This window comes from Sycon ciliatum, chromosome 8 (genome assembly GCF_964019385.1).
Source record: "Sycon ciliatum chromosome 8, ocSycCili1.1, whole genome shotgun sequence".
NCBI classification, from domain to species: Eukaryota; Metazoa; Porifera; class Calcarea; order Leucosolenida; family Sycettidae; genus Sycon; species Sycon ciliatum.
In genome coordinates this window covers 15,585,306-15,599,303 of record NC_088650.1, presented here as the reverse complement: position 1 = coordinate 15,599,303, position 13,998 = coordinate 15,585,306, and the positions used below count along the sequence as shown (strand labels likewise).

General features: G+C 45.5%; 1 protein-coding gene across 1 annotated transcript; it reads left to right on the top strand.

The window, feature by feature from the left end:
- The first annotated feature begins 8,982 nt into the window (after positions 1-8,982).
- Positions 8,983-12,609, top strand: LOC135823814 (uncharacterized). The gene is made up of 2 exons (XM_065336660.1): positions 8,983-10,780; positions 11,549-12,609. Exons 1-2 carry the CDS (start codon positions 9,018-9,020, stop codon positions 11,778-11,780), a joined length of 1,995 nt encoding a protein of 664 aa, XP_065192732.1. The 5' UTR covers positions 8,983-9,017; the 3' UTR covers positions 11,781-12,609.
- Positions 12,610-13,998: the final 1,389 nt, after the last annotated feature.

The window sequence follows — 13,998 nt, the reverse complement described above, 5'->3', positions numbered from 1 at the left end:
CTTTACTTGCATCGCGGGCGATTCTCGCAACCGGTTAGCTTGAGTCTCCGGAACGAACTACATGACTTGTAGAAGACAAACGCTTTGCGTCAATGTTGAAGACAGGCCAGGACAAAGTACTGCCAATGTTTCGGATGACTATTGCCATCATTGCTCTGAAGGTGTTCTTAGACGAGAAGCGATCTACCGGGTCAAACATTCAACCTGGAACTCCCAGTGGAAAGAAATTGTCGTATCTTGTAATCTCGAGCAAAATGTAGCAGTCAAGTCTGCGAGTCAACCGACCAAAACTGGTTCGGCGTCCTGCTGTGCGCTTGCTGTAGCAACGCATACAACTGGAAGGAAGTAGTAGAATCATGTACAATCATGTACATGTACGTTGCTCTCCCGGTGAGCGCAGACATCTCGTGTGCTTGTACAATGATTATAACAGTACATTATGCTAGACACTATAGTACTAATGAGTAATGACTACCGTGGTTCCCGAATAAACGTAGATGTACACGTCTCCAATACTTGTGCGTGCCCAATAGTATTATGTATGTTGCGCGTGGATCGATATAAAAGGACACGTCTCTAATAGTAGTACAGTCAACTTGGCTAATAACGACTGCGGATATAACGGCAATTCGCTAATAACGACTGCGGATATAACGACAATTCGCGAATAACGACAGCATTTCCATGCCCAGAGCAAAGTCCCATCCAACTGTAATACATAATAATGAGACTTCAGGTATAAGGACACTTCGCGAATGAGGACACTTTTCTGATGCCCCGCCGAGTGTCGTTATAAGCGAAGTTGACTGTACATGCCATAGTGATGTGTGTTGACTGTACATGTACATGCCATAGTGATGTGATGGGTATTACTGGGGTACATGTACTTTCAATACGTCGTTTTTCTTCTATCCTTGTGCCTTTCTACATGCTTGATCGTACATTAGCTGGTGTGTTATTCCAGGTCAAGATGATCTACAGCCGAAAAGACACGAAAAGTATCATTAAATTTTATTATGATTGATTTGACACACATGAGTCATGACAGGCGATCAATCGTGCCAGAAACAATAAAAAAAAACAGTCTCCGATACTAGTATAGGCTCCTTTAGTACAGTGCTGGCAACTGAAATCCGACCCCTGAGCGGTGCGCTCACATCGCAAAGACCCAACACGGGATGGTAAAACTACCAAACAGAGGCCGCTAGAAAGTGAACCCACCGCTCAGGGGGTCGGATTTCAGTTGCCAGCACTATAGTACAGGGTTCGCCACCTGTGAAAACGTTTAAAAGATGACTGTACTTTTATTGGGGACAATAGGGTATGTGCTGTTGTGCTCCTCGGGCTCCATAGGATTATGTGACAATGAACTTCCTAAATCAACGCCATGCTAGTACATCATTTTGTGAAAGGACAGCGGTGGCCATCAGATTTCTAGAATACATGGAAGGGACGCTATGGAAATAATTCTGTGGGTGCCATCCGCCTACTTGTACAATCCTCTATTTAAACGTCGAATAATTATGCAATTACTTCGAAGTACATATACATGTACAATGAAAAGCGGGACGTACAATGCAATGGTCGGGGACGGCTCACTCTTTTTCTGTCATGTCCATAAGTTCTAAGGAAACGCTTTATCGCGTAATCCAGGTAATGATGTTATGCCAGTTACATGTAGCTCCTTGTGCAGCACTTAACCTAATGCCCCAGGCTAGGCAAGACCTGCACGTGATTTCCTGGCAGATTAATTGGAGTGAGGTTGGTCACAGAGACTGCATGGGACACTCCGGATACTAGAATGCTGACGTCACTATCGCAGGCCGACTACCCGATCCGAGTAGGATAGCACTTAAAATCTGAGTCTTTTTAACTTTCGATTCTGTACTGTGGACTGTCACGGTGTGGCGTACATGTACAGCATGTACATGTATGTGCATGACGCGTTCCCAACACGTTCCGAGAAAATCAGCCAAGTGGGTTTCGGTTGGATTAGCAACTAATCTAGTTCCTGACACGACTGTATCTGATCTACATGTACATTACCATTGGATTCCTGCCGTGATGTGCCGTATACCATTATCAAGTACCCGCAGAGATTCTCATGCTAGTATTTCCCAGATACCCAGTTGCAGCTGTTTTATTTTGTACGTCTAACGAAACACCGGTAATGACTGTACTGTTTGGAACTGCCTTCTTCCCTAGTTGGCATCTCCAGATTCCCCACGACTGTACATGTACTAGTATTAAAAGGAGGAACACTTCCTTCTCTACCAGCGGAGAGGGCTCAACACAATAATGTGGAGCACTGCTACACACAAAAAGGCACAACGAAGGTTTACAGATTTGTCGCAACTCAGAGTTTGATACTTTCGGCGCTAATAGCTCCCTCACCCAAGCGACCATCCACACGGCCATCATTCATGGCAATATTTTCTGTGCTCAATAAGGGTTGTCGCGGGTAGTCGGGACAGTACCCGAAAACCCGAAGTCGCAGATTTTGCATCATGTGCAGTGCACGTGTACAAATTCATGTAATAATACCCTGCATGTCTACCCAGTGTGTAAAGGAGTGGGTGCATTGTGGTGTTACCATGGAAATATTAGCCGACCGGGTACCCCTGCTAACCGTGGAAACCTACCCGAACCCGATATCCGAAGAAATACTAGTATACTACCCGACTCAGCACTGGTGCTGAATCAAATACCCATTACCCACTAGCTATCCCCAAACTATGCTTTACATGTACATTGTACATGTACATGTACATGTATATTGGCCAAGTCCCACTGAACATGTCATAAGTCGCCTGCTGTCAGCAGGCGACTTAATGTTAGCAGGCGACTTAGGCTGCTGATCGCATTGTGCAAGAAACTCTGAGTTGCGACAATTCTGTAAACCTCCGTTGTGTCTTTTGTGTGTTCTAGCATTATGAAGAATAGGATGCCACGACTTTGGCAATACTAGTATTATGTAGGACTCAGTGAGCAGTCACGTCTCGATCATCGATCACGATCCCCGTGAACACTCAAACAGTCACAAATCTAATTTGTGACACAAATCATTATTTGTGACAGGTCATGGGGGGTTTGTGACTGTTTGACTGGTCACGGGGACAGTCATTGGTCATGGAGCCTTGACTGGTCACTGAGTCCTACATATAAAAACAATAAGAAGAGGAGAAAATTAATATGAGTTGTTCCTCCGAGTTTCACACACTAGGCGATCATCAGACAATAGAGAGGTTAACATCGTGAGAATAAAGAATTCAAAATTCAAACATGCACGTTATTTCCGACGTGACGCGAAAGTTCAGCTCGCGTTTTTGCTCGCGCGTCGAAAAACAACGCGAGTGACCTCCAGGTCACGTCGAAATTTGGAGTTTTACGCCAAATTTGACGTGAAATTGCGAGTCGCGTAGGAAATAACGTGCATCTTAACCTCTCTAATAGCTGTCTAATGATCGCACACGTCCACAATGTCATAATTAGAGTCCCCAGTGGTGCAGAGGTGAAGGTAGTAAGGGCTCAGCTAGTGTTGTAAATTTCTTGATCACTATGATCAAATCGCCCTACAAGATGACAGAGGAATCACAGAGTTGATCAAGCTCAAGCAAGGAGTCACCGTATTCAACCAGACTAATGTCAGATGGACTTGCAGAGCGAGGTCTGTAGAGAGCTACAAGGACCAGCTGGCCACAGGTAGCAGTGCGGGGAGAGACCCAGGTAATTTCGTGATCACTGTGAGCAATACTGAGTTCCAGAGCAGGGATGTGGGACCTCACCCAAACAGCAAATCCGCCACCATGCCGCGTAGAACTACGATCTCATCGAAAGGTGGATGATATCCAGCAAGGCAAAGATCAGAAGTAGGAGTGTCAGCAGGCAGCTTTGTTTCAGTTACTATGGGAATGTCAGCTTGATGGGCGGACATTGCATGTTGCAGTTCCCCTATCTTGTTCCTGATTCCAAATGCGTTTGTTACCAGCAGACGCATGTTAGCAACCGAGTGATCCCTGCCTGGCCGCATTAGGTGTTTTAATGAGTGGCTCAGACGAGGAGTTTGGAGGCACCTCCTCATGGGGTCGTTTGTGTGCCTTGTGTGGAGTGGTGGACAGGGGTGGAAATGCAGCATCGGTTAGGTCTGGTTCATTGCCCCAGTCCGGCTCCGGACACAGGGACAGGTTGAAGTCACTGTCGCGACTATTGGCTTTGTGGGAGCTGCCAGTGGATGGCGCGCAAGCCCTTGCCCAATATCCTGGCTCATGGATGCACGTGGGCGTTGCTCCTGTCCTGCTCAACAGATTTTCTGTGTTCTTCTGGTCCTGGGCCTCGCAGTAGATGAATTGACAGATGTACACTGGGCTAGGCCAGAGTGTGTGGTAACAGGCTGTTTCAGCAGCCCATACAGGTACAGTGATCCGTGCCCGGCACTGTCTGTCAGATTTTCGGTAAAGCCTGCACGCCAAGACTTGGGTTGCAAAAGTGAGAAACTTTGAAATAGACGTTCTCTTCTTGCGCGTTGATCACTCGGACTAGGAATCTCTCAGGGAGCCGAGTTGCCTACTCCAATTCCAGGCAATTTTCATCTTGAATTCTTATAATAGATGCCATCACACAGAGTCCAGAATCGTACTGGACGGCAAACAAATAAAACGTCCATCCAGGAATCAGGGAAACGCTAGTCCAGTCCCTTGCAACAATGCTACTCGCGAGGAACGCCTAGAGCTGAATGGTGAGGCATCACGTTGAAGAGTGAGAAACACGTGACGCACTTCCGGAAGAACTGGAGAAGAAAGGTTTAAAATACATCCTGTAGTAGAAATTTAATTACTAGCATCAGGAAAAAATCAGACACAGTTTGTCATCACCGTATTGTACACAACCATTGTCCATGAATACAATAGTGAGGAGAGTATTCGGCTATCGACTAGGACTAGTAGGAGACATTATCCATTTTCCCTTTTCAATCCCCTCAAGTACTGAATATTGTATTGTATATTACATCTATGTCCAGTGGTGTAAGAATCGGAGGACGCCAGCTGTCGAACCTACGATAATTATGCAGATGACACGGGCCGCGGGCTTGTGTGCACATCCATCAGAAATGTCTACCCTCACCAATGCTGTTAATGACGCTGGACGAGAGAAGGGCCTGTCACTGAATCTGTCCAAAACCAAGATCATGCATATCGGAACCTGTACTGCTGGTGCAAACGATACTGCTCCAACGCCACTTGTGGTCGATGGAGAACGAATTGCAGAGGTGAGCAGTTTCAAGTATCTGGGATCCTGGAAGACAACAAACGGTGATTGCAGCCTCGATATTCGATCAAGAATTGCCATGGCGAAAGAGCGTATGCTGCAGTTAGTTGACATCTGGAAAGACCACATCTCTAGGCAGCTGAAAATCCGGATAATGCATGCCCTTGTGTGGTCTGTCCTGCTGTATGGAGCTGAGAGTTGGACTCTCCGGAAGACAGATGAACGACGAATACAGGCAGCAGAAATGTGGTGCTACCGACGTCTGCTCAGAGTATCCTGGATGGAGAAGCGCACAAATGAAAGTATCCTGGTGGAGTTGGGAGTACAGAGACAGCTGCTAGCCAGGGTCAAGATATGCAAACTGACCTATTTCGGGCACACATGCCGCCCATCTGGCTGCGAGCTTGTATATGTACGTGACGTGATGTTTTGTGTCGTGGATGGTAAGAGAAAGCGTGGTCGTCCGAAGATTTCCTTTGCTGACAATATCGTTTCGTGGACTGGTATGTCTCTGCATGAGAATTGCCAGTTGGCATCTGACAGAGATGCCTGGCAGTCACACTGTGCATCTACTGCTTACACAGCTGCATAATGCCGTTTATTATTATTATTTTATTTTGCTACAATATTATTATATTTTCGGCAACGCAGATGATGATGATGATGATGATGACAGTTGTCCACCAAGTCCAGCCATAGATTTTTGTCCAATTCAGTGTTGAGGCAATCCTCGAGCGAGTGTATTACTCCAAGTCCATAGCTTAGTGGTAGAACATTGCTGGCCATACTGGAGGGTCTCTGGTGCGACTCCTGGAGGAGACAGTCATTGTTTCTTCCTACGTTCCTGTTGGCAAATCCGTCAAACTAAACATTGCGTATCAACGAAATTTTCGATTTTCTGAAGACGGCAGAAACAGATTCATGCAAAGCGATCATCATGCACCATTTCAAGCAAGAGTTGGGCAATCTCTTTAAAAAAATCAGTAGCTTGATCGATGGAGCTGAAAAGCGAAAATTCTGAAGAGCATATTGAATGACACCACCAGAACTGGCGCCAGGAATCTTCGCTTTGAGATGCTCTAGCACTCACCTGTGGTGCAGCCGTCATCCCATCGGACCCCGTATGTATAATCTGCTTAATATTATTATGTTGAAACTCACGCTTCCTGTGAAACTACCGGAAGCAGGTGGAACCCATCCCTCACTGTTCTCCCACGTTTCATGCACATGTTTAAAAGCACATCCTGTCCGCGGAACGCATCTATTACTTGTCTCATCAGCAATTCTTCGGATCAAGGAACAGAAGCGGAACGTTTGGCTACTGCGTGTTTAACAATTGGCACACCAAGTGTATGACACGTGTGTATAATTGGTATTGATATCGAATGCAACCTATCCTAATTAATTATATTATGCACATGCAATGACACGTTTTCCGTGAGCAGGTGTGAATATCTTGTGTGTCTTGAATCTTGACAAACGAACCCCAACTGTTCACTCGTCTAGTGTTGGAATACATTATACCGTGAACGCAACGAACCTAACAATGTTGCAGATATATTCCCAGTAAGCCATGAACGGAGACCCCCTTGACTTAGGCCTCGGCCTTTGGGGAATCCATAAAAAATAAAAAAAATAAAAACCCGACTCCTTCAGTTCAGCGATATACACGGTGTAGTACGATCTTTGCGAGAGCTTGGACGTACACGTACATATACACTGGAGTGTATAAATGGTTGTACCTGTAACTCTGAGCTCAGTTGATGATATCTCACGCGGAAAGAGCTAGATGTCGGGAGATTGAGTACAACTGTATAGTGCTTGTTGCCATTGTCGGAAAGCCCGGGATGATCACAAAGTACAGCTATGCTATAGGTTTCTTCGTACATTTTTAAAGGGTTGTGCGTGAGATAAGTGGATTCCGTGGTGACTATTTGACGCGTGACGTCTCCCAACAAAACGTACCGACATTGGTTGCAAGCGGGACTGTGTCGACGGCAATGGCTTCGTGCTGGCTGATCCTTATATCCACCTTGTGCGGACTCTGTTTGTTTCAATTGCTGGATCGTGTTATGTTTGTCAATGGAGGCACCAACGGACCGCTGATAAAGATCAAAGCAAATCCTATCCGCCCTAGTGCTCTACGCATGGCTCAACTTGGTGAAGGTCCTTTGAAGTCCTGGTCCGAAGTGCTCGTCAGGGAGGTGGTCATGTTCAGGGAGAATGATCGAAGTAAGTTCACACCGCACCTCATGATCATGTATAGACTACGCGATCATAAAACTGCCTATTTCAACGTTGCCGTGTTTGAAACAAGCTACATTGGAGGTCAAACCTGGCAGGTGTTTGAGCGTGAGATCGACTTGAACGAAGCACTGGGAGGCGAGTGCTGCTGTTTTAAAGAAATGCCAAGTGTGACTGTATCCCCATGTAAGAATCAAGTAATCCTACAGGGTTTCGGGCCTGGCGAATGTGGCAACTTGGTGTTGCTTTATGGCAACAGGCAGACCAGAGTTATCAGAGCACAAAAAACAACAGAGGGTCCTCGGGTGAGTGAAATCGGTTCGTCTCTAGTCGCCATTCAAGCTGCCTTGAGTACGTGCGCAGCAAATGCATCAAATCCGCCCTTCTTCCTCTTTTCATTTGGAGGTTGTGTTTGGTGGAACGCTGAACGAGAATACTGCCGTACACCAAGCAATGTTCTATTCCGTCTCCATGTTCAACAACATATTGTCGGGCATTGGCAGGGTATTCAACCAAGCGATCTGGTGACTCCCCAACCTCGCCAGTTCGCCAGACTTTTCGCCGATGATGAAGCAATTCTGTTGTTTGTGGGTGGGTGGAAAGTGCTTGAAGGATTCGCGGATGCAGTCACTTTGGATATTTGGAAATTCGACACCTTATCACTGACATGGATGGAGGTTAAAAACAACTTTCAAGGCCCCATGGATCTTCTCAATTCATCGTTCGATGTATCTTATCTAGCCTTTCCGAAGACCCTGATTGTAAATCCATTCAGCACACCATCTAGAGGAAGAGTTCTCCTGGAGATTATCGTTTGCAATGTTAGAGAATCCCCCGCCAACTGTGAAAAATCAGCGATTTCAAATGGAGTTTTTCCTGTCGGTTTCAGATTCATGGATATCATTTTTGGACAGAATTTATTCTTCATTGTAACATCACCCGCTAAATCTGTGATTAGAGCTATTGAATATTACGGAAGCGATGGAAGAACGGGAACGATGTATCGCCTGAACACACAAACGATGAGCAGTATCAAATTATTTCCTGGTATCTATACGAACACTAGACAGCTTGCAGCCGGAATCCACCTTCCACCCCGAACCAGGGATAAACACAAAGTACAAACTGTACTACTATTCGGGGTCAGCCGCAGTTTGTTGCTAGAGAGTGACACTAGAAAATTCGTTCTCAGTTCAATGTCAACAATGCCTGTGTGGATCTTACGCTGTCAACAAGGAAAGAACCTCTTTTGTACACGATTTGACTACACCCTTCTCTACCGGTCACCTGGGCCAGCTTTTTTACGCCGTCAATACCACACCGTTACCTTGGTAACAAACACAACTGCAATCCTATATGGTGGGTATCTCACTAGAACAGCAGATGTTGACCAAAATCCTTGGTGCTTCAATACAAACGAACACTTTTGGATAGAGGCTAACATCACATCTGGGATCGTGCCTTCGCCACGGAGACAGCATGTATCGTTCCGGCATAATAGATCCGCAATGGCGATCCATGGTGGAACGGCCCATAACTTCAGCCATGCCCTTGGAGATATGTGGATCTTCGTCATGGAGGACGAAGACCAGTGCAAAGGTCGATGGCATGATCTCACAGGCTACGTCAAGAAAGGACATCTACCTATCCAGTATGGTCACTCAGTAACACCAACTGATCATGGTGTGTTACTGTTTGGAGGCCGGATGCCATCCGATTCCAAACTAGTACTTGTGGACATCCGTTCAACAGTCGAAATAGCCGTTTATGATATACCAATAATCCCTGAGATACCGAACCGCTATTGCCACAGCCTGTCATTTGTAAATAATGACCTAATCCTGATTGGAGGCATTCAGAGTGGTACGAGCCTAGGACGTCGTTCAAATGACTGGGCACTACTAATTACCATCAAAAACAATGGTTCTCAAGCTACATCGAATAAGTTCTTCAAAATGAGAATCTGGGATCACTTCGTGTTTGGCAATTTGATAATTGGTGGAATTGAAGAGAATTCGTATGGATCCTCCAGTTTTCACCTGCTCAATACCTCCAATCTGTGCCCTGTCGGCCTTGAACGGGACGAGAAATCCCAATGCCAACCATGCCCTAATGGAAGGTATTCTCCATCTCTTCAACAGCACTGTATCAAATGCAACCAGTCCTTAACAACCGTCGGTGAAGCCGCATCTCACTGTGTTCCTGATGTACCATGTAAAGAAAACACTTGTAATGGCCATGGAGATTGCCTGGTCAACAAGGAAGACTTCAAACACATCTGCGTGTGTCGTTTCGGATATTTACCCAGCGATGACTGCAATGCACCAGCAGTGTACCTGATCTTAATGGCTTCTCTCGTTTTCGCAACCACTCTTACCACTCTCGTCATAGCTCTCATTCAGTTCCTGAGAAAGAGAAGGGCTCTGAATGCAAAGGAAATTGAACTAGTCAATACGAATCGGGACCTCTACCGCTCCAACAGAAAGCTCAGTCAAATCAACCATGGCACGTGTATCGCCTGGTCTGATCTGAAGATTCAGAGACAACTTGCCGGGGGAAGGTTTTGTAAAGTGTTACTTGCTGAGTTGGGAGATATGGTAGTTGTTGTTAAGCGACTTCCACCGTTTGTATCAACTGCATCGCCGTACGATTCCTTCATCCAGGAAGCGGAAGTTCTACGAACATTAAGCCACCCAAATATAGTTCTATTCCTGGGGGCAGGAAAGGACACGCAATCCAGGTGTCCATTTCTTGTGATGGAATACTTGATGCGAGGTTCTCTCTGCGATGTTCTTCATGATCCATACAACAGTATTGAACACCCAGATCGACTGCGTTTTTCCCTGGATGCTGCACGAGGTGTAAAGTATCTCCACAACAGAGGTCCACCAATGATCCACCGTGACATCAAGTCAGCCAACATGCTAGTTAGTAACAAATGGGTGGTGAAGATCGCCGACATGGAAACAGCACGATTCCTTGCCATCCTTCATCCCGACGGTATTGAGTCAAATGAGAGGGACACAGGGTGCAAGCAGGCAAGAGATCATTCTACACACGCAGCATCAGATACAACCCACTCTGATCAACTAATAACCCCATTATTGGGTGCTACCAGTGTCACCTCTGATGTGGATCGCACTGATGACGACAGAGCTACGCAGGGCATGACATCACGAATCGGAATGACGTGTGGAGTTGGTACAGATCGCTGGCGATCACCTGAATCCATCAAGAAGAATCTGTACACGGAGAAACACGATGTCTACAGGTGAGCATGATGAAACAAGCTGCAAACAGAATGAGCTTCATCTGAGTATTTTCTTTACTGAATAGTTAAAGAATTGTGTGTTGCTCCCTAAGTGGGAGCTCGCGCTTACCTTCTCAAGCCCAACAGATAAGGGGTGAAATCCCCGAAACACTGTGTATTGAGCAGGGAGTGGTGCGTTCTTGTAGCTTTGCCGAGTGGAAGGTTCGATGGACTTCTTGCGTGCTCTGGATGGCAGTCGTGAGTCAGTCAAGTGAGAATTCAAGTCGGTAGGAAAAGCACGAGCTCTCACGTAGGGAGCGAAACACACAATTCCCCAAGTATCGCCGAATTCTCACCAACCTCTTCTACACACTGAAGAGTTGAAGTTTCATAAAATTTAATGGCATTCGGACTGAATCTGCCATGAGTCGGATTTTTAAGTTGGCCGGTGTGACTGCTACGGTATTCACGTTGTCTTGTGGGTTAGACATACTGAGCGTTCTTTGCTTTGTACTACACCCTGCTATCATGTTAGGCTACTTCCTACAATATTTTTCTGTTTCCATTCGCTTCCATGTAATTGGGTTACACCGCCCGTTTGGTTCTGCGAATTCAAATACAAATGTACCTACCTAGACATGAGGAAGTAATTAGTTGCCACACTGGGGTGTACTCAACTTTGACTTATTGTCACATGTGTTTAGAGGGTGCGTTTCATTTGGGTGTTGCAGCGCATGTACATGTAGGCTCTAAACTATCAAATCCTCATGTTGTTTTTACTCGGTTCAGCTTTGGCGTGGTGATGTGGGAGCTCTCAACTCGAAAGATACCGTATGAACACCTCAGCAACTCTGATGATATCCTGGATGAAATTGCACGTGGCACCAAGCCCATCTTTCCACCAAACATACCCTATGGGTATCGTCACATCGCTGAGCAGTGCATCAAGACAGATCTACAGGAAAGACCTTCAATGCAGCGCATTGTCCAAGAGTTGCTAACACAAATTGATCGCAACTGACGCGTTTAATCACTTTCATCTTTAGCTCTTCAATAGTGCTAACTTCATCCAATATCGAGATGTTGCAGCCGAAGGAAGGATATGACGTCATACTGGTATTGTAACACTCCTTGTGGCCGTGGCAACCAGTTACAAGGTCAAAGACATTAAGTCACTGAACTAAGTTACTTCTGTAGAACATGGTAGAATGCACATGAAACTGACTCGCTTCCAATAATGTGCAGCCTCACTCTGACGTCAGTCTTTGTCATTGTACATGTTACGATGTATATCCTAAGTACATGTATGTATTAGTAATACATTAAAGCTGCATATTGCATTTTCATACCTGTCTCATGAAGCCGCTTATGTCTACACGCATTTACGAACAGTAGTCAAGCATTGGTGAGATTTCTAAGGTACATTCCGTTTCTTAAAATGTCTATACTTGTTTAATGATTTTAACTTTTACTTGCTTGAATGTTCGATGTACCCAAAGCCAGCCATGAATCACCAGTAGTCAGTGGGCATTAGTACTATGTCGCCTACGTGTAATTGTATCGACTGAATCTCTGCTTTCAGTAGTCTGAATCTGAAGGTTTTTTTTAAAGTTATTCGAAGCATCCACAGGACTACCAACCATAATCCATAATCACGTACTACAACTTGCTTTGTTAACAGTCACCACAGGAAGACTTACCCTATGTATTGGTCACGCGCTACTGATTGCTTTGTCATTGTTTATTGCCTCACGCCGATCATCCAACCCTGTATTTTGATGCTAACTTGCTTGCTCTTTGCATACTTGCCTGTACACATTTCTCAAGCCTCTCGCAAACATTGGAAATTGTCAAAAGGCGCAATTCCAAGTCTCAAAGAGTAGACATTACAAGTTTTATTTTTGCTTTGTTTTACTTAGCAAAATCCAAACGGGAATTTCTTCCCAATAGCAAGCAAGGTAGCGAAGAGGGAAGAAAAACAGAGAGATAAAAAAGTGTGTATGCACTGGACAAGATAGTCAGCTGGAGACCAATAAGCTACTGTTGCAGGTGTTGAGCAAGGAATACGAGAGGCACAGTCAATGACCATTATTGTGGAAGGTAATTGTACTGAGAAGTTGCTAAGTCTTTGGACTTAGAGCTACATGTGTGCAGCAGCAGCAGCAGCAGTGCCGGTGTCAATAAATTGAATAGAATACTAGTATTATACTATTATAGCTGGGGGGCAGCCTACCCATAAATTTCATATGGCATTCAATTGACCGTAACTTTGGTGTTTCTCAATAGATTTGAGTAAAATTTTGACCACACACTCCTGCCACTATGCTGGCCCTCAGGACATGATTTACAAGTTCTTGCGCCTCGCTGACAGGCTTTCCAGGCCGGAAAAACTCAAATTTCCGGCATAGTGCCACGGTGTGCGAGCCACCCAGGAGCCAAACAAATGCATTTACAATTTTTTCACATTTTCGTGCCCATTCTGTCCGTGCGCGGGACCCAAATCTAAAACAAGTCCAGAAGCAGCCATGGGTGATGGGTAGGGCCCCTCAACGAGGCCCTGGAATCTGTCACAACGGAACGAGTGGGCGTTCTCTCACAGCCGCTACGAGGTCGTACCTTTGATACAACATCCAGTGCTGGGACGTCCACAGCAGGCCATTTCCACAGCGCTGCACACCAAATCCAGGATACCCTCAGAAACCGGCAAAGACTACCACTCACGTTTCACTACTGCCTAGTACTGAATCCTACCTGACTTCTTGATACGACTCAAACTTGCCAAAGTCACTATTCAACGTCAACTACAATAATCAAGCCACATATCTGCAACGTCACGAGGGTGCTGGCAAAAGCCGTGCAGCCCAATACGCGGCTCAAAAACGTGATTTTTGGACTTGGAGCAAAATTCTGCACACTTTCGCGTGTTTCTATGATACGACAAGTTGCGCACGGTCTGCTCACATTCAAATACAGTGCTGCCAACAAATGACAGCGTGCAACAAAAAGGCCTTTCCTTGGAAGGGCACATTTTAGGCCGTAACTCTTGAACGGCTGGTCAGATCGGGACACAATTTTCAGAGAATTTGCAGCTATTCAAGCTCTTGCAACTGACGTAGCACTCCATATTAATAATTAAAATTATTTACAAATTCGATTTTTCAGCGAATTTTGGGTAGTCTGCCACCTTAAGTGCCAAATCCTCACAATTACTTCAAAGTACACACATAATCTCTCGCTCT